The sequence below is a fragment of the Coenobita brevimanus genome, chromosome 105 (genome assembly GCF_032717465.1).
Source record: "Coenobita brevimanus isolate Jiangsu-jjx chromosome 105, ASM3271746v2, whole genome shotgun sequence".
Lineage (NCBI taxonomy): Eukaryota > Metazoa > Arthropoda > Malacostraca > Decapoda > Coenobitidae > Coenobita > Coenobita brevimanus.
The window spans coordinates 7,376,418-7,402,102 of NC_137058.1; the positions used below are offsets into that span (position 1 = coordinate 7,376,418).

The 25,685-nt window shown below is 42.5% G+C and overlaps 1 protein-coding gene across 1 annotated transcript; it reads right to left on the reverse strand.

Moving 5' to 3' along the window:
• Positions 1 to 1,308: 1,308 nt before the first annotated feature.
• On the reverse strand, positions 1,309 to 25,172 carry LOC145416221 (uncharacterized). The gene is made up of 3 exons (XM_080285231.1): positions 25,157 to 25,172; positions 24,304 to 24,813; positions 1,309 to 1,403 (listed from the first exon to the last, which is right to left on the reverse strand). The coding sequence occupies exons 1-3, from the start codon at positions 25,170 to 25,172 to the stop codon at positions 1,309 to 1,311; spliced, it is 621 nt and encodes a 206-aa protein (XP_080141357.1).
• Between the last annotated feature and the right edge of the window lie 513 nt (positions 25,173 to 25,685).

Sequence of the window (25,685 nt, forward strand, 5' to 3'; positions counted from 1 at the left end):
ATTTCGTGTTAATAGAGGCTATTGCAGTTAACCATATATTTAACCTGTTTTTGCCATTACATTATCCTTATGAGTCCTGAATGTTTTGTTGTTAGTTTGAGCATTAAACTTTAACTTGTAATTTTACCTAACTCTTTTGTTTTGAACCTGGAACTTTACGGGACAGTAGTGATTTTTAGTATTCTCACTTAAAGTGTACATTATCTTTCTCTGTTCCGTAACAATATATATATATATATATATATATATATATATATATATATATATATATATATATATATATATATATATATGCTATCCCTCCTTCAGCAAAGCCATTTGATACCTGTAGCCCCTGGACGATGCATTCAGCTTCCCTGTAATCCTCACGGCTTTCCCATGTGGATGGATCGAATTCTAGGAATAAATGAGGAAGGCCAAGCAGTGTGATCTTTTTGGCGTTACAAGTCACAAAAGTTTAAATTGTTTTTTTGATTCAGTTCAACTGTTGCTCTCTTTAGTTGATCTTTGCTTCTTTTTTCGTTGTGGGCCATCACCATTTTTCACTTCTCTTTAGGGTCAACAGTTGGAACGAAAAAGGCCAATCCAACTAATCATTGCTCTGACAAATATCACACCTGACGAGCAAATGCTTTCAAGTAGACTTGTGATATGTACTTATCAGGATAAAGCGACAGTTCCTGGAGAAGCCTCAGGTTGTTTGCTGAACCTAGAGATGCTTTTGTTGCCATGACCCATGATTTCAGATATTGCTTCATGATGCACACAACAAATCGCTTCAATCCTCGGCCTTACTTCAATGTGATGCTTGTCTGATGATGGAAAAGATAGACTTTGATGCTGTATACAACTTTAGCCATCCATCTAGCATGGTAGCAAGCACCAGGGCACTGAAACCGCGTTCCACGGGGCGGTACACCACTCAACAATGGACAGTTCTAGCAGTTCTCGATAATCATCTCGAAGTTGGTTTTCCTGCAACTCTTTCATACAAAATGCCATCTCATCACATTACTCACTCTCATTCACTGGCATTTCCTCATTGTCATTCAATGTATGAAAGCGTGTTGTGTTAATAGTTATCCTCTTGGCTTTGAACTTCTTGAATATGTGAATGTTGCGACCAGAGGACTGTCCAAGGCAAAAGGTGAAGGCCTTTTGAACAAGGATCTCAAAGATGTAATGTCGGCAAGCAAGGTGAAGACCCTTATGGATCTGTTGCTGAATAAGGGTGCACGCCTCTGCCCACAATCCGATGTTGCTGGCAGTGGTGTCGAATGCCATTCCTACTACACGTTCAGATATACCTTAGTCATTCAAGATTTCAATGATGACATTGGCAATGGCCTTTCCTGTCCCTGATTCCAAACTGGATACATTCAAAAGCTGTGAAGGTCCATCACCTGAGACGAGAACTGGAAGGCTTTCAGTGATATTTGCTCTTGTTACAGCAGGAATTAGTTTTCCATTCCCAGTGCGCTACAAGTGGCACTGTTGAATGGAATGATTTCTTCAGCAAATTCTGCGGATTCCCTTCCACTCTTGATTCAGTCTTGGCGGATACTTTGCCTGTTGAAAATATTCATTGTTGGATGTTGTCCACAAGCAGATATGGCCGCAGAAAGCAGATGGACTGCAGCACGGTCAGAAGTTTTGGTCCGATCTACAGCAGCAGCAACTGGAGAAGTGACAATTGTTTTTCGTGCTCGTTGGCGTTTCAGAGGGGGAGCTGCAGCCAAAAAGGAAGGACCTGCTCTATCTGTATAATCGTCACCTGTTTCGTATTCATCACCAAGTGGGCTTTCCTCCAGCTCCACTAATTCCTCTATTATTGCTCGATGACATTCCTCACGCTCTTTTCTCTCCTTTTCAATCTTTTGTCCCTCTCTCTCTGTCTTCGTTCTTTCCCGTGGAGTTTGACATTAATACCCAGCATAGAACCTCGCCTCCCTTTCTCCCTCTGATCCACTAGAAACTCCTTATTCTCACGATTTTTGATGAGATAGAAGGCATTCGTGTGCTCAGTGTCAGAGAGATCTTTCATCTGTTCTACGAAGTTCTTTCTCTTCTCCTCTCTTTCTGTATTCCGGCTCTTATTCTTCTTCAACTTTCTCCATTCTTTCTAAAGAGATTCGATTTGGGGGATATGATTCCTTGGCTCAGATGCATGAATGCAAGCACTCTCCCAGAATCCCTCTAGTTCCTCAGACAGAACACATACTGAATCCCTCTGTGTTGGTGTCTGTTCACCACAGGCAGAAAAGTCGCGCTAACACTTCTCCACAAGAAGGTAACTTACTTCCACTTAGTCTTTCAATTGATTGGCCAACAAGCCAAATTTTGATTTTGCTCCTGCTTTTCACCATTGACATTGCCAGTTTCACTTGTCATAGTAAATAAGTGCCTAATAATAACCCAAAAGGCAAATCCCTGAAAAAAGAAATAAATATGAGTATTACTAGAATGTAGCCTCCAACGAAGTAAAGCTAGCACTTTTTTCAAATAACAAAAAAAAATTATTATCACAACAGTACTACTGCTTATTATGTTCAAACTTAGGGCAAGATGCGGCATCAGTAAATATCATGCAATTCGGCTAAAATTGGGGGTCTCAAGAGTTTACACTGTTACATAGCCTATGATTTCATCATCCTTTGTATAATTCTAACGTACAGTATACTGCATGTTTGATCACGATTCGCCTCGTGGCTTCCATAGTGACCAGGCTTGCATATTCTACCTCACTCCCCCTTCTCCCCCTTATAGTAGAGTAAGTCGTTCTTTCTGTTCTTCAGAGCAGGAGTGTCAACTCTTCGTCCTCTGTGCCTTCATTTCCGCGTCCTTCTTGCAAGTTGAATCAAGCTCTGCCGGCCCCTATATAATGAGCTCAGTCTCTGCATTATTGCCACTTAGATCTACTCATTTGGTTCACATCTCTGTCCTCCCCTGTATAGTGTATTATCTTTGTGAGTGCTCAGGAAGTCTCCAGCCATCTACCTGCTGTATAATTTGAGTATAAGTGTTGTTACCATTTTTCTTGTACTGTATGGCCTAAGGTGTTAATTCGTGGGCCTGGTAAGGTTTTTCTGATTCGTGTCGAGTTTTAATGTCAGCCAATATTAATAATATTTTGTATCTGTAATAATATATCTTGCTTTAACTGAGCATTATCCGGTTCTCTCATTTATCAGGGCTGACTTAGATAAATTTGTTCTTGCTAAATTCGTGTTAATAGAGGCTATTGCAGTTAACCATATATTTAACCTGTTTTTGCCATTACATTATCCTTATGAGTCCTGAATGTTTAGTTGTTAGTTTGAGCATTAAACTTTAACTTGTAATTTTACCTAACGCTTGTTTTGAACCTGGAACTTTGCGGGACAGTAGTGATTTTAGTATTCTCACTTGAAGTGTTCATTATCTCTCTCTGTTCCGTAACAACACCTAAACCCACAATATCCACTGCCAGCAAACAAAATATTCCAGAATTACTTTTCCCTCTTAGTAATAAGGACCACCTTCACACACACACACACACACACACACATGCACACACACACACACACACACACACACACATATATATATATATATATATATATATATATATATATATATATATATATATATAAAATCATCATCAGCCGTTGAGGTCCACTGCGGGACCGGCCAATCCCTACCGAAGCAGGGACGATACAGCCAATGTATCTCTAACCAGTGGCTTAGGCTGTCTGGTAGAGAAGGTATGTAGAGTGAGAAGTGCTTGTGAGTGTGAGTGTAGTGTTGAAGTAGCTTTGGATGTGTGTGTAGTTTGTGAACCAAGTGTAATCGACCCGCCTTAAGCCAACTTGGTGCGAGCATGCTAGTATGCGACACTGGTTCAACCACAGTACCCGTTATGTCCACCAAAGCGGTCAGTGGCTCGGTGAACGTTTCCCAAAGTTTTTACAGCTCTGGCAGGAGGCAAGCCTGCGTCCACCAGAGTGAGAGATGTACGCTTTACCACTTTACCACAGAGGCTCCATATATATATATATATATATATATATATATATATACAGATATATATATATATATATATATATATATTGTTACGGAACAGAGAAAGATACTGTACACTTTAAGTGAGAATACTAAAAATCACTACTGTCCCGTAAAGGTCCAGGTTCAAAATAAAAGAGGTAAAATTACAAGTTAAAGTTTAATGCTCAAACTAACAACAAAACATTCAGGACTCATAAGGATAATGTAATGGCAAAAAACAGGTTAAATATATGGTTAACTGCAATAGCCTCTATTAACACGAAATTAGCATGAGTAAATTTATCTAAGTCAGCCCTGATAAAATGAAAATACCGGATAATACTCAATGAATGCAAGATATATTATTACAGATACAAAATATTATCAAAAATGACTGACAAAAACACAATCACAAAAACCCTACCAGGCCTAAGAATTAACACCTTACGCTACACAGTACAAGAAAAAATGCAATAACAGTTATACTCAAATTACACACAGCTGCTAGATGGCTGGAGACTTCCTGAGCACTCACAATAACAACTGTACAGGGGAGACAAAGATGTGAACAAAATGAGGAGCAGATCTAAGTGGCAATGATGCAGAGACTGAGCTCATCATATAGGGGCCAGCAGAGCTTGATACAACTTGTAAGAAGGACGCGCAAATGAAGCCATAGGGGACAAAGAGCTGACAATCCTACTCTGAACAACAGAAAGGACGACTTACTCTACTATAACGGTAGAAGGGGGGAGTGAGGTAGAACACGCTCGTGATCAAACAGGCAGCACACTGTACGTTAGAATTACACAAAGGATGATGAAATCATAGGCTATGTAACACCTCCCCACAAAGAAAAAGAAATTTACAAAGGAAATTTCTTATTACTCTAAAACAATCTTTCTAAAGTCTAGATAAGCAATCTGCAATAACATTTTCTTTCCCCTTGACATGTTGTATGTCTAATGAATACTCCTGAAGAAGTAGACTCCATCTTGTCAATCTCTGATTTTTATCTTTAAACTTACTAAGGAATTTCAGTGGGTTATGATAGGTATCAATGACTATGGGGTCAAAACCAGAACACAAATAAAATGAAAAATGCTGTAAACCCAAAATCAACGCCAAAAGCTCTTTCTCAATAGTTGAGTAGTTCTTTTGAGGTGGAGTGAACTTCCTACTCTAATAAGATACAGGGTGTTCAATACCCTGATCATCCTCTTGCAGCAAAACAGCCCCAGCTCCTGTATCACTTGCATCAACAGCCATCTTAAAAGGCTTAGCAAAATTTGGAGTAGCGAGCACTGGCTGACTTAATAGGATAGCTTTAAGTTCGTTGAAAGAGGATTCACAGTTATCGGTCCAGACAAATTTAACTCCCTTTTTCAGTAGGTCTGTAAGTGGTGATACAAGAATAGAAAAGTTAAGAACAAATCTCCTGTAATAACCTACCATTCCCAAAAATCTTTGTAGCTCTTTCCTACTTTTAGGTCTGAGAAGATCACTTATAACCTGAACCTTAGCTCCTGGTGGTGCAACATGTCCATCACCAATTACATACCCAAGGTACTGAACTTTAGCTTGACCAAACTCACACTTTGATAAATTAGCTACAAGATTAGCATGAACCAAACGCTCAAGAAATTTACTGACATGGCATAGGTGATCTTTCCAGTTGTCACTGAAGATTAATACATCATCAATATAAACAACACACCCTGCCAAACCCTCTGTAACAACATTCATGAGCTTCTGAAATGTGGCTGGTGCATTCTTCATACCATATGGCATTACAGAACATGCAAAAGTCTTTCCTAGTGTTACAAAACATGAGATTTCCCTAGCACGTTCAGTCATAGGTACTTGCCAGTATCCCTTTAACAAATCAAACTTACTTAAGTACCTAGCCTTTCCGATCTTGTCTATTCAATCTTCCACGCGAGGGAGAGGGTAAGTGTCTGTTTTGGTTATCTGATTAACACGTCTGTAGTCGAGGCAAAGCCGCTGTGACCCACCTGGCTTAGGGACTAGAGTGACAGGAGAACTCCACTCGCTCTGACAGGGCTCAATCATCTTGTGGTCCAACAGGTAGCCAAGCTCCTTCTCGATGAGAGGAACTTTCACTGGGTTCACACGGTAAGGAGGCAGTTTAATTGGCTTTGCGTCTCCAACATCGACATCATGCATCAACACAGTGGTTCTTCCTGGAGTGGCACGGAACACTTGCGGGTACTCCTGCAGTAATGCCGAAAACTCCTGCCTTTCTTCGGGAGGTAGATGAGAAAGCTTAGTCTGGAGATCATTCATGATATCAGGATTCTTCCCCAAACTATCACTCAGGTTCATGCTGCATGGGAGAGCTTCACTTGCAGACTCGGGTGGAACAGCTACAGTGCAGACTGGATTATTTTTGTCCCGCCTGTGATATAACTTTAGCATGTTGATGTGACATAGTTGCTTGTTCTTTCTACGATCTGGTGTGGCGATGACATAGTTGACATCACTGAGTTTCTTCTCCACGAAATAAGGACCACTAAACTTGGCTTGAAGAGATTGCCCATGCACTGGTAGCAGAATCAAAACCTGATCTCCTGGCTGAAAGTGGCGTAACCTGGACTTCTTATCATACCAAGTTTTCAACTTCTCCTGAGCAGCTCCTAAATTCTCTCTCGCCAGCTGTAAAGCAGTGGACAGCCGTTCTTTGAACTTCATCACATACTCCAGCAGGTTGACGTCATCTTCCTCCGACAGCCAGCATTCCTTGAGTAACTTAAGGGGTCCTCTTATTTCATGGCCAAACAGTAGTTCAAAAGGTGAGAGGCCCAGTCATTCATTTGGAGATTCTCTTGCGGCAAACACAACGAATGGAAGACCTTTATCCCAGTCTTTCTGATGTTCCAAACAGTATTTCTTGAGCATCGATTTGAGTGTTTGATGATATCTCTCCAACGCTCCTTGGGTCTGGGGATGGTAAGCTGAAGACGTGATCTGGGTGATGCCCAACTCTTTCAGAGACTGCTTGAAAACATTTGACATGAAATTACTTCCCCGGTCTGACTGTACTTCCTTGGGCAGACCAAACTTTGTGAAGAACCCTAGCATTTCCTTAACCACGTTCTTTGCTGAGATATTTCTAAGTGGAATGGCTTCAGGATAACGAGTAGCCATATCAATCAGGGTCAACACATAAGAAAATCCTGAAGAAGTCTTAGGAAGAGGGCCCACAATATCCACCGACACACGGGTGAAAGGCACCTCAAAAGAAGGAATGGGAACTAGAGGTGCAACCTTTTCGGTCTGATTACACTTCCCCACAACTTGACAGGTGTGACAAGACTTACAATACCAGGAAACATCCCTGAAGATACCTGGCCAGTAGAAGTGTTTCAAAATGCGTGCCACAGTCTTCCTAACTCCAAGGTGTCCTGCCAAACTGGAATCATGAGCCACTCTAATTATATCCTGCCTACAAACACGAGGGATGACAACTTGATGTACAACCTCCCATTCACAGTCGACTGATGCTGTTCGGGGTCTCCACTTCCTCATAAGTACTCCTGACTTTATATAATAACAAGTAGAAGCACCAGCTGACTCTTCCTCACTGCAAGCAGAGTTAGCTAGACCTTTCAACTCAGGGTCAGCAACCTGCAACTCAACCAACTCTTGACGAGACAAATTATCAACACTACGCGGTACTGCCTCATCTGTGAGTGGTCCAAATTAGCAAGAAAAGTGTCAGCTAGGATAACATCATCATCATCATTATCCTCTAAATCACCAGTAACTTTAGACTTAGCCCTAGTGACAGCACATGCAGGGAACACATCAGGGACACCACAATCCTGGGTCACAGCCACTGGCTCACTAGACAACTGAGGAGCTGGACACACTTGGCTTCCACAAATATCATTTCCAAGTAAGAAAGTTACACCTGACATTGGGAGTGTCTCAACCAACCCAACCATAACGGAACCATTAACAAAACCAGACTCTAAATTCACTCTGCACAGAGGGACAGAGAAGTAATTATTCCCTACACCTTATAAGATTACAGTTTCATCAGAGGAATTAACATTAGAGCCTAGAACACTCGTCAGCATAAGGGATTGGCAAGCACCTGTATCACGATATATTTTAACTGATTTCCTGTCATTATTGTCCAGTGGACTGACAAAACCATCAGACAGGAAATTAGCACATGAACTCTTGAGAGTGTCACCCACGTTACTGCTCAAAAGAGGAGCTCCATCATGAGAATTTAATTTACCCCTCAAAGCAGGTTCAGTTAACTCAGTTAAAGAATTCTGGGAACTCTCAAGGGTCAACACTAGACCAATTGACTGAATATTTAAAGACTCCTTTTTGTTCACATCACGCTGTCTCCTGAAACATTTCTCCGTAGTATGACCAAGCTTACTACAATAAGTACATTTACTTTTCTGAAATCTAAAGGTGAAGCTGGTATTTACTTCCTGAGAAACATCATCTTTATTCTCTTTCCTGTTACCTGTACTCTGAGTAGAGGCAACGTACTTACTTTCAGCTTTCCTTTTTTCTCTAGAATATCTCTTGTGAGTTAACATATTCATCAGCTAAAACTGCAGCATCAGACAAATTATCTATTCTTTTCTCATCAAGATATAGGCTTACATCTTTATAAATACACCTCTTGAAGTCCTCCAGCAAAATCATCCACTTAAATTTACCAATATCAGAATCCACATTCTTAGAATTTAACCACTGCTCTAACAGATCTTCTTTGATTTTTGCATACTCAACATGGGATTGCTTATCTTGCTTATAGGTTGTCCTAAATTTTACTCTATAGGCTTCAGGAACAAGCTCATAGGCCTTAAGAATCAAGCTCTTAACTACATCATAATTATCAGATTGATCCTGAGGCAAAGATGCATAAGTTACTTGAACTTTACCGGTGAGAACAGTTTGAAGGAGTACTGGCCAATACTTTTTGGGCCAATTAAAACCTGTAGCTACCCTCTCAAACAACTGAAAATACTTTGTTAAATCAGATTCATTAAAAGGAGGGACAAGTTTAACATTTTTAGCCACATCAAAATCATCAGAGCTAGATGATCCACTTCCACCTTGGTTCATGCGATACTCATGGTCTGCCTGAATCCTAGCTAGTTCAATTTGTGCCTGAGCCTGTATCTGTGCCTCCTGAATCCGAGCCTGAGATTCAGCCTCCTTAGCATTTGCTTGAAATTCAGCCTCCTTAACACGAGCCTCCTGCAGGGCTAGCTGTAACTTAGCTATTTCAATCTGCGTTTGCTCATTTGGAGGTGTTACATTAAACAAGCTCTTATTAATCATGCCAACAATTTGATCTTTAGAATGATGAGAGTGAACTGCAATTCCCAATTGTTGAGCAACAAGCTTAAGTTCATTCTTTGTTCTGTTTTCCACATCATACACTGTTTGCACATTTGACAAAAAATCTTTGGCTTCATCAAGCGTAGTAATACTAGACATCATGAATAAATCACAGTCACAAAATATCAAGCAATATCCTTATGATAATATCCTGAATATCCTGGCGAGGTCGCCAAATTTATGTTACAGAACAGAAAAAGATAATGTACACTTTAAGTGAGAATACTAAAAATCACTACTGTCCCGTAAAGGTCCAGGTTCAAAATAAAAGAGTTAGGTAAAATTACAAGTTGAAGTTTAATGCTCAAACTAACAACAAAACATTCAGGACTCATAAGGATAATGTAATGGCAAAAAACAGGTTAAATATATGGTTAACTGCAATAGCCTCTATTAACACGAAATTAGCATGAGTAAATTTATCTAAGTCAGCCCTGATAAAATGAAAATACCGGATAATACTCAGTGAATGCAAGATATGTTATTACAGATACAAATTATTATAAAAAATGAATGACATAAAAACACATTAATTACAAAAACCCTACCAGGCCTAAGAGTTAACGCCTTACGCTACACAGTACAAGAAAAAATGCAATAACAGTTATACTCAAATTACACACAGCTGCTAGATGGCTGGAGACTTCCTGGGCACTCACAATAACAACTGTACAGGGGAGGACAAAGATGTGAACAAAATGAGGAGCAGATCTAAGTGGCAATGATGCAGAGACTGAGCTCATTATATAGGGGCCAGCAGAGCTTGATACAACTTGTAAGAAGGACGCGCAAATGAAGCCATAGGGGACAAAGAGCTGACAATCCTACTCTGAAGAACAGAAAGGACGACTTACTCTAACGGTAGAAGGGGGAGTGAGGTAGAACACGCTCGTGATCAAACAGGCAGCACACTGTACGTTAGAATTACACAAAGGATGATGAAATCATAGGCTATGTAACAATATATATTTAGATTATATATATATATATATATATATATATATATATATATATATATATATATGGAGCCTCTGTATATATATATATATATATATATATATATATATATATATATATATGGAGCCTCTGTATATATATATATATATATATATATATATATATATATATGGAGCCTCTGTATATATATATATATATATATATATATATATATATATATATATATATATATATATATATATATATATATATATATATATATATATATATATATATATATATATATATATCATCCATTACAAGTCCACTGCTGAACAAAGGCCTTCCCCAACCTTTTCCACGAATTCCTTGACTGAGCCAATCTTTGCCACGTTTTCCCTGCAAATTTCTCTCTCTGATCTCTTCACCTCCTGTCTGGCATTTTTCTGCTACACTTACAATCTCTTTGTTCTTGCTCCATCGGTTATCCTTTATTCTTGCTATATGGGCTGCCGACATCCATTTTTGTTCTTTTATAATTTCTATAATATATATATATATATATATATATATATATATATATATATATATATATATATATATATATATAAGAACCGCATTGTTTGTCCATCAGTCACGCCCAGGGGCGCACCCGGGGGGGGGGGGCCCGGGCCCCCCCTTAGCTCTCTGGGTCCTTTAAAAATTTGTATATATTTATTTCGGTAACAGCAAATCATGAAAAATTGGCAAGTACAGTCGGCCTAAGAAGTGACGGCCTGATATCCAGAAGTTTTCGGTCAGCGACAGTGCACATACTCTTGCTTATATCTCTACGAGGTGAAACCTAATACGTAAAATTGTTACAAAAAACAATAAATCAATGCTAAAGTACCTGTATATTTCAAAACTGTGGGAAGCAGTTCGTTAGTTACGATAATAGGAAATCCTAAACGGAACTAATTGAAATTTCACAACTATCGCTCAGGGACAGTCAGGAATAATTTGTGGAGTTCAAGTCTAGTATGGTAACACGCAATAATTTTATAGTAGCGTAAGACTGAACAAAAAGGACCTTCATAAACAATAAAAAATAATTATTATTATTTATAAAATAATTTCCGTTACAATACTAGGGAATAATATAAAGTCATTTATTTCCGTTTCCAATGTCTCCATGGACTACGACAGAAAGCGGGAAGGCGGCGTAAGCCAGTAAGCTATTTTAAATGTTTCGATCAACACGCACGAAAGGAGATAACATTTACTCAAAGATATGAAGTTATTACACTGCCTTTGGCCAGTTTTCCATCAAGAAAAATCTCTGGGTTATTTAATATATGCCAGAGGGCTATCGGTGAAAGAAGTATAAAAAAAGAACTTCGAAATTTTCCTAGAGTCGGAGCTCTTTGGAGAATGCTAACTTCTGTCACTGATATCCTCAATGCATAATCGATCATCAAGAGTAATACAATGCAAAGGTTCACAAACAAATCATTGAGTTCAAAACTTCCAAATCTGCATTTTCTGTTCAGCAGGACATTAAAGTTAATTTTAAAAGACATATGAAGGTTAAAAGATGGAGAAGAGTGCGTGCTTTTGCACTGCAAGAGTTTATGAACTCATATTTTGGTCCTGTTAATTGCCCAGTGTAAAAGAAAAAGGCAGAATCTGTCATACCTCCTTACAAGTAAAAATAATTTTGCATCAGTAGGGAATAAAACTGCTAATTATGATTATTATTGGTGAGAGAAAGACGGAATAGAAGGCAGTATGGTCTTGCTGCTACCGCAGGTAGGGCATCATTACGAATAATAATTTCATTGTTATGGCATCCTTATTATTGCATTTGAAAATAAGACAGCGTATTGCAGTCACAAGAATTTTCCTTAACTGGTCTTCAAAACTAGAGCATCTGTATTTGAAAACATGGGAAACAAATAAATCAGGAACACGGAGTTATAGGCCTACTGTCCACCGCGCGCGGTGTAATACATTTCACATTCATTCAAATCGGGAAAGGTAACTATATAAGTGTTAACTTCTAATATATCACTGCCTCCTGTTATTCATTTTACATCATTCTTAGCGTGATAAAATATATATTTTATATGATATGACGTGATGAAGGCATTGAATATTTACCTTATATTCACTGTTTCATTGAACGTATGGCAGTGCAGAGTGACCGAAGCAATCTGAAACTCTGCCATCACTTCTTGGGGCGACTGTACAAACAAAGAGTAACACATGAGCCAGCAGCTCTCTGACTCTAAACCTGCATATGACCTCCCAGTATTTATCGGATTACCTGACGTTACCTCACTACGCCCCCCCCCCTTAGAAAATTCCTGGGTGCGCCCCTGGTCACGCCCAAACTAAGGGCCAGAGACCCCCAGACCCGTATATACTGTATTCTGAATCAGGGTGACCCAGGGATGGTTTTATATCTAACATCTTCACTTAAGTACATTGGTAAGAAAGACCCTTAATATTTTTTTTTTTTTTTTTTTACGGCTACGAGGGTCCAAGTCATTACTGCTCCAAAACTTTTCCTTATCTTACACAGTACCCATTAGCTTCATATTTAGGAGCAAACTTCAAAAGCTTCTAGCTCAACGCTTCCCACAAGTGTCAATTAGAGTTGTATTTAAACTCCCCCCAAAAAAAATCTATCCAGAGCTTTTTCAAGGTAAGAGACACCATTCCCTCACACAAGCATCCGTTATTTACCCCCTCACGTGTGCCAGCTGTAGGGCGGCATATATAGGTAGAACAAAATGACACCTAAAGACGCCAATCCATGAACACTTAGATCGTTCAGTTGGAACAAGCCAGTTAATCTCCAATCCACCACACTTTGCAATACGGGACCACTCACAACAACACGACCATTTTTTCTCTCATTCACACTTCACAGTTCTTGGTGGTAGCAGCAATGACTTGGCCCTCCCCATGATGGCAGCTTTGTACCAATATCTGTTTAACCCTTCAGTCAGTGACATGGGTTCCTGGGAACTGTTTTGTTTCCCCCACTAGTTTTTTTTTTTTTTTTTTTTTTTTTTTTTTTTTTTTTACAGTATTGCACTTATTTTATATACACGTTTTGCTTTGTTACTCCTACCCTCTTCATTTTAGATTTATTTATTGGTTTACGACCGCGGTATTTTTTATGGGCTTCGTTTATGTACTTTCATGTTTTAAATTTTGTTTTGATCGTTATGAGATATTAAAATCTTAACTGTGATGATTTGCGTTGAAGATAAACTAAGCAATTTCCGAGACTTCAGCAAATAAAGACCCTAACTTCGCCACCATGTTTGTGTTCTGCCTGGTGATCCTCTTCCTATATATATATATATATATATATATAATCACAAAATATTTCTTGATTAGGAGTATGGGAGAGTGTGTCGTAGGAGCGGGTGACAGCAAACAAACACAGAATACGCAGGTTGTCTAAATCAACCACGATGCGCTCTCAGTTTTTTGTATTTTACAGCTACAGCTGAAGACGTCCCAGTACCAGGGCATCTTCTCTTCTACTGGTTTGAGTGATCTGTACATCCTATGAGCGAGAGCGTGGGAGTAAGGCAAGAAGCAATCACGGCCTGATCACGATGCATTGACGTTTGACTAACTTGCATATACTCTGATCTGGTCATATCAGGCTCTAAGCTGCTCTGCTGTCCATTCCTACAATTTTATCATAAAACAGCTTTCCATCAAGGCATATACATTATCATACAACTAATGCAGTTACACATCAAAAGACATACGCGTTACAACTCTTCCCCTGGTTGACAAAATGTCTCCAAAAATGAGATAGAAACTAAGATTATTATGAGAAACTCTGATGCTACGGGTAAAACCACTCAGTCTCTAGAAAATGTAGCAACCTTCTTCAGCTATCTATGGTTTCTAAATCGCCTTAGCAAGGAAGAATTAGGCACTGTTAAAGATTCAGTTTTCTCCAGTTAGGTAGACAGATTAACTTGTATCTTACCTACACAACCTGTACGTGTGGTTCACACAGTTACTATTCCCACGCCTGGTTATCAGTCTCAAGGCCAAGGACACATTTCACGTCCACTTAACAAACAAAACGTTCAATCAACACCATATTCACCATCCATGCTGCATACAAGAACTGCGCCGCAAGATAACTCATCTCTTGTCGTGCCAGACCTAAAAGTAGAACTAAAACAATTTATTGGTATTGGTGGCACTCAGGTCATAGAGCAGTTCACTTTTATAAGAGACCTAAAGATGAACGAGGTCACAGACGTGATAGTAGATCACCTATGTGGCCATCCAGTGGGGTGTGCAATCGCAACGCACCTTCAGTCACACGGTAGTACATATTGCACCTACTACAAAAGTCATCATCATTCTACTACTGTGTGTCATGCACTCACCAACAAACTGTCAGGGAAAGCCTCATGCCAGAACCAACAGTCTTCCATAACAACACAAAATACTGAGTTCCCCAAACGCCAGGTTGGTCCTTTGTCCTAAAGTGTAGTCGCCTTAGGCATTTGTGAAGGAGTTCTTACATCATTTTTATGGATTCTGAGTCCGTGGTGAACTTAAAACTTGAATTCTCCCTAGACAATTTTAAGATGATCAAAGAGGTTTGGATTCTTGAGCCACCTGATTATCAGCTTTATGGTGTTGACAGCACAGAATTTTACGTGAAGGGAGAAGTAACTCCCCAGATACAGCTTGATGAAGTATAGATCACTTCACAGATGAGTTTTTTGTCACAAACATCAGTACCCTGCAGATTATTTTATTGGTACTGACACCATGACTCAGATTCTGTTCAACCGGTACCTGCTTGAGGCAGTGTTTATGTAACGGCAGTGGGGTGACGAGTCTTTTTCCCTTTCATGCCGACTGCCACCTACCAAGTAAAAGCACAACCCGTACCCTTAACTTACGTTATAGCATGCGTAAGGAAAAAGGGTAATATAACAGCTAATTACCTTAGATGGTATCTTATTAAAGTCTAGGTTATAAAGTACACACATTCTCCTGCCTACTTAGGACCATCTCTACTGAAAAATACTAAGAATACTCAAGACATGGGTGAGTGGGGTGCATGAGGTAGGGCTCAGAGGTAAATGTGGCAAGTTACTTATAAGGCATGGTGTCTTCATCGTAACATCTCCTAGGGTCTCTCTACCGAGGCCATGGTAGCCTCTTACCCGAGCATTTATTCCCCCAGCACCTGTGCCTTGGAATTTATTTGATTCATGCTAGAAAAATAATACTATATGTGATCCCATGTTCACAGTAATAAGTAAGTACAAATGACAAATTTAACAAAGTGTACATATTATGGTGTTTGAAAAAAAAAAATATAGTAGAAGGAAATAATATTTTTATGAGATAGAGTTTTCTTATTCAGGTTCTTTATTTACCATTCAGTACAAGCCCCAACACTCTGGAGAACACTGTCCCTAAAAGCCAAGAAGGGAAGGGTGCATGAGAGCAGGGGAAAAAATCTGTATCTTAGGGCAGAGAAGATATAGAAGTAATTATCATTACAAGCACAATAATGAACAAAGACATAAAATGGCATATACATGGCAAAAGATGTTCCAGTAATTATCATTTCATGTTTTGAGATGAGTAAAGTGGTACATAAATACACACCTATGTAGAGTCAGGGAAAGTTCCGCATTACCCACTGTTTGGAGCATTGGTTGTCGACGAAGGGTCACGAAGCAGCAACCAGACCCCACATGTCTGGTTACTGTGAGTGGGAGGGAGGGTGGCCGGGAGTGGGAGGGTTTGAAGAGATGTTCACGTCATAGTATCAATTGTCAATGATAATGCGTCCGACGTATTCTCAAAGTGCAAAAGCGGTATGTTGTTTGTATGGTATCACACTGTTCTCCAAGTCTGTCTACATTACTGCATATATAATATATGTTTACTGTCAAAGGTATGCTTCTTTGCCTTCGTTTCGTAATGTCCGAGAGGAGTGATAGTTACAGAGACTGATCTTATAATTAGGACTTCCCATGTCGTTCTGTCTAGAGGAAAACGAAAAGTCTGTTAATTGCCCATATAGATTTTTAAAAACTATTATTGCACACTACTCTAGACTCTAGTTCGAGATTAATAATTAACGGAATAACACTAGAAATATTCGCAGGCGGATGTTTATAGTGGATGACAGAGGATAAGTAAACAAATCTACAAGAAGAGAGAGAGAGAGATCATAAAGTGGCTTTGTTTTCGAGTCAACACAAAGTATAAATCTCTGTTATATCGTTACGAGTATCTCCTGGGAAAACGTCTCATGTTAAAGTCGAGAGGGAATGAAAGCATTCAAACCTCTGTCCGAACCCAGCAAACTTCCGTATCTTTCCTGACAATACTAACTCTACAGACATCTATGTAATTCTTTAAATAAAATGCAACATCATACTGTCATCTATCCGCACTAAAGTAACTCAAACACACCGTCCAAGTCATACATTGCAGACTTACACGTGATTCCCAACCTATTACCAAACCCTCCTGTGTATCCAATCCCCCGCCTCCCTCTCCTTCACACTCACAGTTACCAGACACAAAAGATCTTGGTGATGCTTCACTTTCACCTGTCTCACACCAGTGCTTCGACAGGTGGGTATTGTGGAACTTTCCCTGACTGTACACCCGAAAGCACTAATCTCTCCCCCCTGTTAGCCGGAGTCGCGGCCAGTGAGCGACCAGGCGATCGAACATCCCACATCCACCGCCCCTACCCCAACCCCAAAGCGTTGTTGGATATATGTGGGACGGCCAGAGCTGGTGATGTTACAATGTGTCATGACTTTTTTTATATACAATCAGAACCAGTAGGGGTAAGTATATAAAGGCAATTAATGTGTAATACTATGCTGGTATCCACAACATACGAGAAAGGCACGAAAATGAAAGAAGACATACGACGTATTATGTGTTATTGACTATATACTTACATACTATATTATAATGTAACTACAGATAAGTATAGTATAGGATCTGATGAAAGATGTGATGTCGTTTCTTATACATTCTCACTCCCACCTCCACCACCCTTCTCTCTGATTTGCTGTCTCCACCAAACGCCTCTCATACCCTGTCATCCCCCACCCCCACCCATTGTTAACCAACATAAAGATAATGATGAAATAATCTGTAAAGTATTAATCATATTGTATTATCACACGCTTCTGCATTATCACCAACAAATAAAAAACATACAATACTCCGGCATACCTGCCAACCATTTCATCCTGTTGTAAGGTGTTACATGACATACACACTGCAAGTTGGACCTTGTGTTACAATGACATACGGTTGTTTATTGTTAACACAGGTTGTGTGGTTTGGACGTCCATTAATCCATATGAGCGTGGTAATTTAAGCCTTACATTATAAACTCGTAAGGATTATGTTCCTGTCATTATTAGATGAACGAAACGAATCAGGGATCGGCTCTGACGAACCACGAACTCTGCTTTAACACAACAGTGACACAATGTCGTTATGTATACGACTGACCCACATTCAGTCATATACATAATGACACTGTGTCACTGTTGTGACAAGTGGTCGGAATATTTTCGTTAAAGCAGAGTTCGTGGTTCGTCAGAGCCGATCCCTGATTCGTTTCGTTCATCTAATAATGACAGGAACATAATCCTTACGAGTTTATAATGTAAGGCTTAAATTACCACGCTCATATGGATTAATGGACGTCCAAACCACACAACCTGTGTTAACAATAAACAACCGTATGTCATTGTAACACAAGGTCCAACTTGCAGTGTGTATGTCATGTAACACCTTACAACAGGATGAAATGGTTGGCAGGTATGCCGGAGTATTGTATGTTTTTTATTTGTTGGTGATAATGCAGAAGCGTGTGATAATACAATATGATTAATACTTTACAGATCATTTCATCATTATCTTTATGTTGGTTAACAATGGGTGGGGGTGGGGGATGACAGGGTATGAGAGGCGTTTGGTGGAGACAGCAAATCAGAGAGAAGGGTGGTGGAGGTGGGAGTGAGAATGTATAAGAAACGACATCACATCTTTCATCAGATCCTATACTATACTTATCTGGGGGAGGCGGTGGCTCAATCGGTAGAGAGGTGGCCTGCAGTCCTAACGGACCCAGGTTCGAATCCCAGCTGGGGCAAGGAACAGTTTAAGGATTTGAATTTCATTAAATCGGGCTTTACTGATCTACCAGAAGACCCACCGACATGTCGTAAAAATACCCCCGCTAATACCAATACACCAGTCCTGTATGAGACAACCCTAGCATGTATTCAATATGGACGGTGGGTGTTAGCGCCGAAGTGGTGACATGTAGAGGTGTATGGTATGAAGGAGGACTGCTGGGCCTTAATAGCAGGCAGTGAAGCCTATGCCTAGAGTCGGACACATAAAAAAAAAAAAAGTTACATTATAATATAGTATGTAAGTATATAGTCAATAACACATAATACGTCGTATGTCTTCTTTCATTTTCGTGCCTTTCTCGTATGTTGTGGATACCAGCATAGTATTACACATTAATTGCCTTTATATACTTACCCCTACTGGTTCTGATTGTATATAAAAAAAAGTCATGACACATTGTAACATCACCAGCTCTGGCCGTCCCACATATATCTAACAACGCTTTGGGGTTGGGGTAGGGGCGGTGGATGTGGGATGTTCGATCGCCTGGTCGCTCACTGGCCGCGACTCCGGCTAACAGGGGGGAGAGATTAGTGCTTTCGGGTGTACATGCGTATGCAGGGAGAGGCACATATGCACACATACATATACCTATATATCTGTACATATATGTACATATTCAGGCACATGTAGTCACAGACATACTGCATGTACAGGATAGGTGCACATGTATAAAGATATGGGTATGTGTACAGGAGTGCGTACATATACATTTGCAACATGCATATATATATATATATATATATATATATATATATATATATATATATATATGAAAAGAAGAAGGGAAAGACGAGAGGAAGGAGTAGTTGCAAGGAGAATGGAAAGGTTACAAGAGGATGACAAAAAGGCAGAGTATAAGAGAGAAGTGGAGGAACGATTGGGCAAATATGAATTGGAGCAGATGGGAGACGTGGAAGGTGTGTGTAGGATATTTACATAAGAAATATGTGCAGCATGTGATGTGGTGTGTGGAAGGAAGAGCAGACGGAGGGGGGTGCAACGAACAGCGTGGTGGACTGAAGAGGTGAGACAGGCTGTGGCACAAAAGAAGAAAGCATTCAATGAATGGATGAGAAATAGAGGCGTGGAAGAAGTTGAGAGGCGGAAGAGAGAGTTAAATGTAGAAAGAAAGAGAGAGGTGAAAAGATTAGTAAGAGAGAGTAAGAAGAGAGTGGATGAGGAACTTGGAAGGAATTTGAGTGTAAAGTGGAGGGACTGTAAGAAAATGTTATGGAAAGAGGTGAAAAGAGTAAGACAGGGTGGAAGTGCAGTTAGCAGGGGAGTGAAAGATAAAAATGGTAGATTACTAGTGGAGAAGGGAGAAAAAGTGAGCAGATGGAGAAAACACTTTAAGGAATTGTTGAACATAGAGGTTGGAAGTAAAGCGAGTATAAGTGGCTGGGGAATTTCTGGGAGAAGGAGGGAGGTGAAAAGACAGGAAGAAATCAGTAGGATAGAAGTTGTGGAAGCAATGAAGAAAGTTAAATCGGGGAAAGCCCCAGGAATTGATGGAGTGTTTGGTGAAACGCTGAAGCATGGGGGAAAGATAGTAGTAGAATGGATGTGGAAGATGTGCAGATTGGCCTGGGAGGAAGGTAGAGTCCCGGAGGATTGGAAGTCAGGTATAATTATTCCCTTGTACAAAGGAAAAGGGGAAAAAGAAGTGTGTGGTAATCATAGGGGCATTTGTCTTCTTAGTATAAGAGGAAAAGTGTATGGTAGGATACTTATTGACAGAGTTAGAGAAAGAACAGAGGAATTAGTTGGAGAAGAACAGGGAGGCTTTAGGAAGGGAAGAGGTTGTGTAGATCAGATATTCATTCTAAGATCTTTAGTGGAAAAGTTTCTAGAGAAGGGAAAGAAGTTGTATGCGGCTTTCATGGATTTCAAGAAAGCATACGACAGGGTGGATAGACAAGGATTGTGGAAAGTGTTAAGAATATATAGAGTAGATGGGAAGTTGTTGAATGCCGTGAAGAGTATGTACGATGGTGCGAAGGCTGCAGTGCGTGTGGATGGTGAACTAAGTGAATTATTCTCTTAGTTGAGTTGAAACAGGGATGTGTCATGTCTCCATGGTTGTTCAATCTGTACATGGATGGGGTAATAAAAGAGGTACAAGGTAGGGTAGTGGATGTTGGAGTGGCCCTGGTGAGAGAGGATAGTGTTTGGAAACCCCTGTACTGTTGTTTGCAGATGATACTGTGTTGTTGAGTGAAGACGAAGGGGAGTTGCAAGGCTTGGTGGATGAGTTTGGGAGAGTGTGTAAGAAACGGAATCTAAAGGTGAATGTACGGAAGAGTAAAGTGATGGTCTTTGAGAGAGGTGAAGTCAATGAATGTACAGCGAGGTTGGATGGTGAGGAATTGGAAAATGTGAGTACGTTTAAGTACTTAGGTAGTGTGATGAGAAAGGATGGAGGTTTGGAGGGTGAAGTGCTTGAAAGGGTACAGCAGGGAAGAAAGGTTGCTGGTTCTTTGAAAGCAGTGATAAGAAACAGGAAAGTGAGCATGGAAGTGAAAAAGTTACTACATGACAGTATTGTGATACCAACTCTAACGTATGGAAGTGACGCTTGGACGTTGCTGGAAGGACACAAGTCAAGAGTGAGAGCAGTGGAAATGAGTTATTTAAGAGGAGCCTGTGGAGTCACATGGAGAGAGGCTGACGAATGAGGATATAAAGGAGCGTTGTGGTGTGGATGTGATAGGAAGCGTTATGAGGAACACACTGAGGTGGTTTGGCCATGTGGAGAGGATGGAGGGTGAAAGACTGACGAAGAGAGTGTATGTGAGTGAGGTGGAGGGGGGAAGAGGGAGGGGGAGGCCGAGGATGAGATGGAGGGATGGGGTGGAGAGGTATTAAAGGGCCTCCTGCCCTGGACGTGGCTGAGGGTATTGACACCTCGTGGCGCACTAAAGGGCCTCCTGCCCTTGAGGGGTAACTATGGCCGTCGCCAAAACGTTACTTGGGACTGAATCCTGTCCAGTCCCACCCCACTGCTGGCGATGGTTGTCCCGCCTGGAAGGTCGTTGCCGATCCTTGTTCACCTGGTGTCAGGGCAGTTACAGGGAAAAGGGGCGCATGTCAGTAGTGGGCGGGCGACCCTCTTGCCCTGGGACATTAACCCCTCTGTTGTGTCTTCCTTGGGTGGTGGTGTGGTGGTGGCCCGGTGGTGGGGTGGGGGGTGGCGGGGTGGGTGGTCCGGCGGCGGGCATTTTACCACCGTCTTTGTCGAAAAAGTCACGACCTCGTGACTGCAGGTGGTAGGTGGTGGAGGTGGACGTCTTGTGGGCCGGGGTGAGGTGTTGAAGGAGGTTTGCCCAGTGGTGGGATATGTTGTTTGGCTCCCGATGGGGGTTGAGAGAGAGACGGATGGAGGATGGATGGTCTGTCTGGCGTAGGAGGCGGAGAGGGTGGGGTGTCCCCCGGATCCTGATGGGTGGCTGGTCGCAAGGGAGCCAGTGGACTCTGGTAACCCTCATCGTGGTGGTTGGTGCCTGGTGAGGAGACAGTAGCTGTATGCTGGAGAGTGATAGGGGGTAGGTGCTTTTTTGGGGAATGGGTCTGTGGGAGGAGCATTTCACTTTGGGGAATTGGGATTTGGGAGGATTCCATCGTGCTTGGTGGAGAGGGAGGGTGATGGGGGAGGTGTTTGGGGGAGGGGGGGTTTGTGGTGGTGGGTGGCGGGCCAGGCATGCACTGGGGGGTGGTTTTGGAGTGTATCTGGATGGTGGGCATGAGAGGCGGCCTGATCTGGTAGTGGTGGTGGTGGATGTGGGTGTGCGTGGTGAGGGTGGTTGTGCATGTGGTGGTGGTGAGGGCGTGCAGCTGTTGGGGGGTAAGGCGGGTGGGAGTGCGGTGTGGCGTGTATAATGGGCATGGTCGCGGGGGAGGGGGAGGGTGTTTGATGGGGTAGGTAGGGGAGCGGTGCGGGTGCAGGTGGCAGGTGGGTGAGAAGTGAGGTGTGAGGAGGTGGCGGCTTGAGGCAGCGGTGGTGAGGTAGGTGGTGGGGGTGACATGGTGTGGGAGGTGGTATGAAGATGGGTGGTAGAGAGGGGTGTAAGAGGCAGTGAGTGGGTGGTGGTGCTGGGTGGGGGTGGTGATGTGGGCGGTGGAGGTGGTGAGTCGGGACCAGGTGTTATGGGGGGTGGTGTGGTTGTTGGTGAGGTGCTGGGTGGGGGTGAGGAGTAGGAGTAGGAGTCTGGGGGGTAATTCTCAGAAATGTCTGTGTGGCCAGGTATGCAGGAAGAGGTGCAGGGCGTGCGGGTGTAGGGGGTGGTCATTGTTGGGTGGGTGGAAGGGTCGCACGTGGCGATTGTGATATGTGCGTTGTTGGCCTTGCTGATTTATAATTACTTGACAGGGGTTGGGGACTCGGGTTATGGTGAAGGGGCCAGTGAATCGGGGTGAGATCTTATTTGGGGTAGGGATGTGTGCCACAACGGATTGGCCAGGATTGTATGGGTTGGTGTGGTTGGTGTCGGGCGTAAGGTCTTGTTGTGTTTGTAGGTGGTGGAGGCGGCGTTTGAGGTGGTGGAGAGGGTCAGTAGTGGAGGGTGGGGTGGGTGGCTGCAGGTGGTGGTGGAGGGGTAGGAGAAGCAGGGTTTCCCCGAAGACTCGTTTGTGTGGTGTTATGCCGTCTTCTCATGGGCATGTGTTTAGGCCCCATTGTACTACCTTGACATGGGCAGGCCAACCTTCATTCCCTGCTTGCATGATGTGAGTGCGGACCTGATTGAGGAGGGAGCGATGACTTCTTTCACAGATGCTGTTTCCTTGGGGCCAGTAGGGGGATGAGTGGGAGATGTGGAACCCGAATATGTTTGCTAACTCTTGCCAGACTTTTCAAAACTGTGAACTCTGGTGCATTGTCGGAGAGAAAGGCCTGGGGAATGCCAAAATATGGGAATACGTGGCGAGTTAAAGCATCGGCGACGGATACTGCACTGTGATCTTTTGCGGGGCATGCGATCATGAATTTGGAATAGACGTCCACGAAGGTGATTATGTATTTATACCCTGTTCTGGGCGTGAGGGGGCCGATGACGTAGAGGGAAAGTAGTTGCCAAGGGTTTGTTGCTGTTATTTTTCCTGAGGGGCCGGGTGTGCGGGTGATGTCTTTCCTTAAAGCACAAGCGCGGCAGGATTGTACAATGTTCTTGGCGATGGTGGAGGGGTTTGGTGTCCAGTACATGTCACTGAAAACTTGGAAGAGTTTCTTAGTGCCCAGGTGAATGCCATTGTTGGTGTGAAGGTGCAGCATGGTGTCGTGGGCGGTTGTGGGGCTTAGGACGATGTGGCCGTTGGGGTCGAACAGGTGTTCGCCGTGCAGGTGGAGTTTGTTGAAAGTGTTTTGCGGGATCCAGGTAGGGCGTTGCCTATTGTGCCACATTTGGATAAGGTCCGGTTCTGCTGAGATGTCGTTGATGGGTAATCGGGAAAGGGCGTCGGCGTTTGTGTGGAGCTTGCCTGGACGGTATGATATCTCAAAGTCGTATTCCTCGAGAGCTTCTTCCCATTGTATGAGTTGTGCGTTGGTGGTGTTGGACTGGCGTAACCACTGTAGGGATTGGTGATCGGTAATGATAATCACATGGGTGCCTGAGATGTACAAGCGGAAGTAATCGAGTGACCAGATAATTCCCAGCCATTCACGTTTGGTGGCCACGTAATTTCTCTCCGCAGGGTTTAAGGTGCGCCTGGCACAGGCAATGATATGCTGGCGGCCGTCTTGGACTTGGGCAAGGACAGCCCCTATGGCAAGGAGTGAGACATCAGTATATAGACGGAAAGGCAGGTTGTAGTCTGGGAAGTCGACGACTGGGGCAGAGGTCAGTTTGGATTTGAGGGTGGTGAATGCGTTCTTTCTGGGTTTTGTCCAGAGGAAAGGTTCTCCTTTCTTGGTGAGGTCGTGCAAAGGTTTGGCGATGTCTGCAAAACCTTTCACGAAACGCCGGTAATAGAAGGTTAAACCTAGGAAGGCTGTGGTTTCGTGCACATTGCGGGGTAGGGGGATGTTGGCGATTGCACACAGCTTGTCGGGGTCGGGAGAGATGCCCTCTGCATTAATAAGGTGTCTGAGGAAGGAGCCTGAGCATTCTGCTAAAACACATTTTGTGGGTTTTAGTTTCAGCCCAGCCTGGCGTATTCGCTGGAATCCCTGTTTGAGGCAGTGGAGGTGGTCGGCCCAGGTGTGGCTGAAGACAATGATGTCGACTAGGTAAGGCAAAAAGGTTTCCCAGGTGAGTCCGCTCAGAACAGATTCCATGAGGCAGGAAAATGTGGCGGGGGCGTTGCAGAGTTCGAAGGGAAGGACGTTAAATTCATAGTGCTTCCCGTTTGATGTTGAGAAGGCGGTTTTGTGTTTGTCATCGGGGTGGACTGGGACTTGCCAATAGCCTGATTGCAGGTCTAGGGTAAAAAACCCTGTCGATCCGTGGAGGGAATCTAGAGAGTCATCGATCTTGGGTAGTGGTATAGCGTCTTTGATTGTAACGTCGTTCACTCTGCGGTAATCGACGCAGAAACGCATGGTTCCGTCCTTTTTTCGCACAAGTACCACAGGTGAGGACCATGGGCTAGTGGAGTTTGAGATGACACCGGCATCGAGCATATCCTGGACCTGCCGGTCTTCTTCTGCCCGTTGTTTGTTTGTTTTTCGGCGTGATGGTTGGCGAATGGGAGGTCCTGTAGTATGAATCTCGTGGCTGAGATAGGTGGTGCGGCCAAGATCGGTTGGTCCGGCGGAGAAGAGGTCCTGAAAGTCAAGGAGTAGTTGGTGGAGGCTATCTGTTTGGGAAGGGGATAGATGTGATGGTAGGTTGGGGAGTATGGGGTGATAAGGGGTGTTGCTGAGCACGGTTCTGCTTCTTCTGTATCGCCAATGATGAGTCCTCGTGGCAGAGTTAAAGGTGTTGTGGCGAGGTTTGCGATACGGATTTGGTGGGCGTGGGGGGGAAGGAAAGTGGGGGAGACTAGACAGGGTGATAGGGGTCCGGTGGGTATGGATGGTGAGAAAAGGACTGATGTACCTGAGGGTCTGGTGAGTGTCACCCAAGCTTCGTGGTGAGGTGGAATGGTAATAGTGG

Bases quoted from the DNA above. Each gene is read 5' to 3' on its own strand.
- LOC145416221 (XM_080285231.1), bottom strand. The intron at 1,404-24,303 runs GTGCCAGGCGCA...TTCTCGTCTCAG, and splicing joins CCGCCAGCATATCATTGCCT to GTGATGGACCTTCACAGCTT.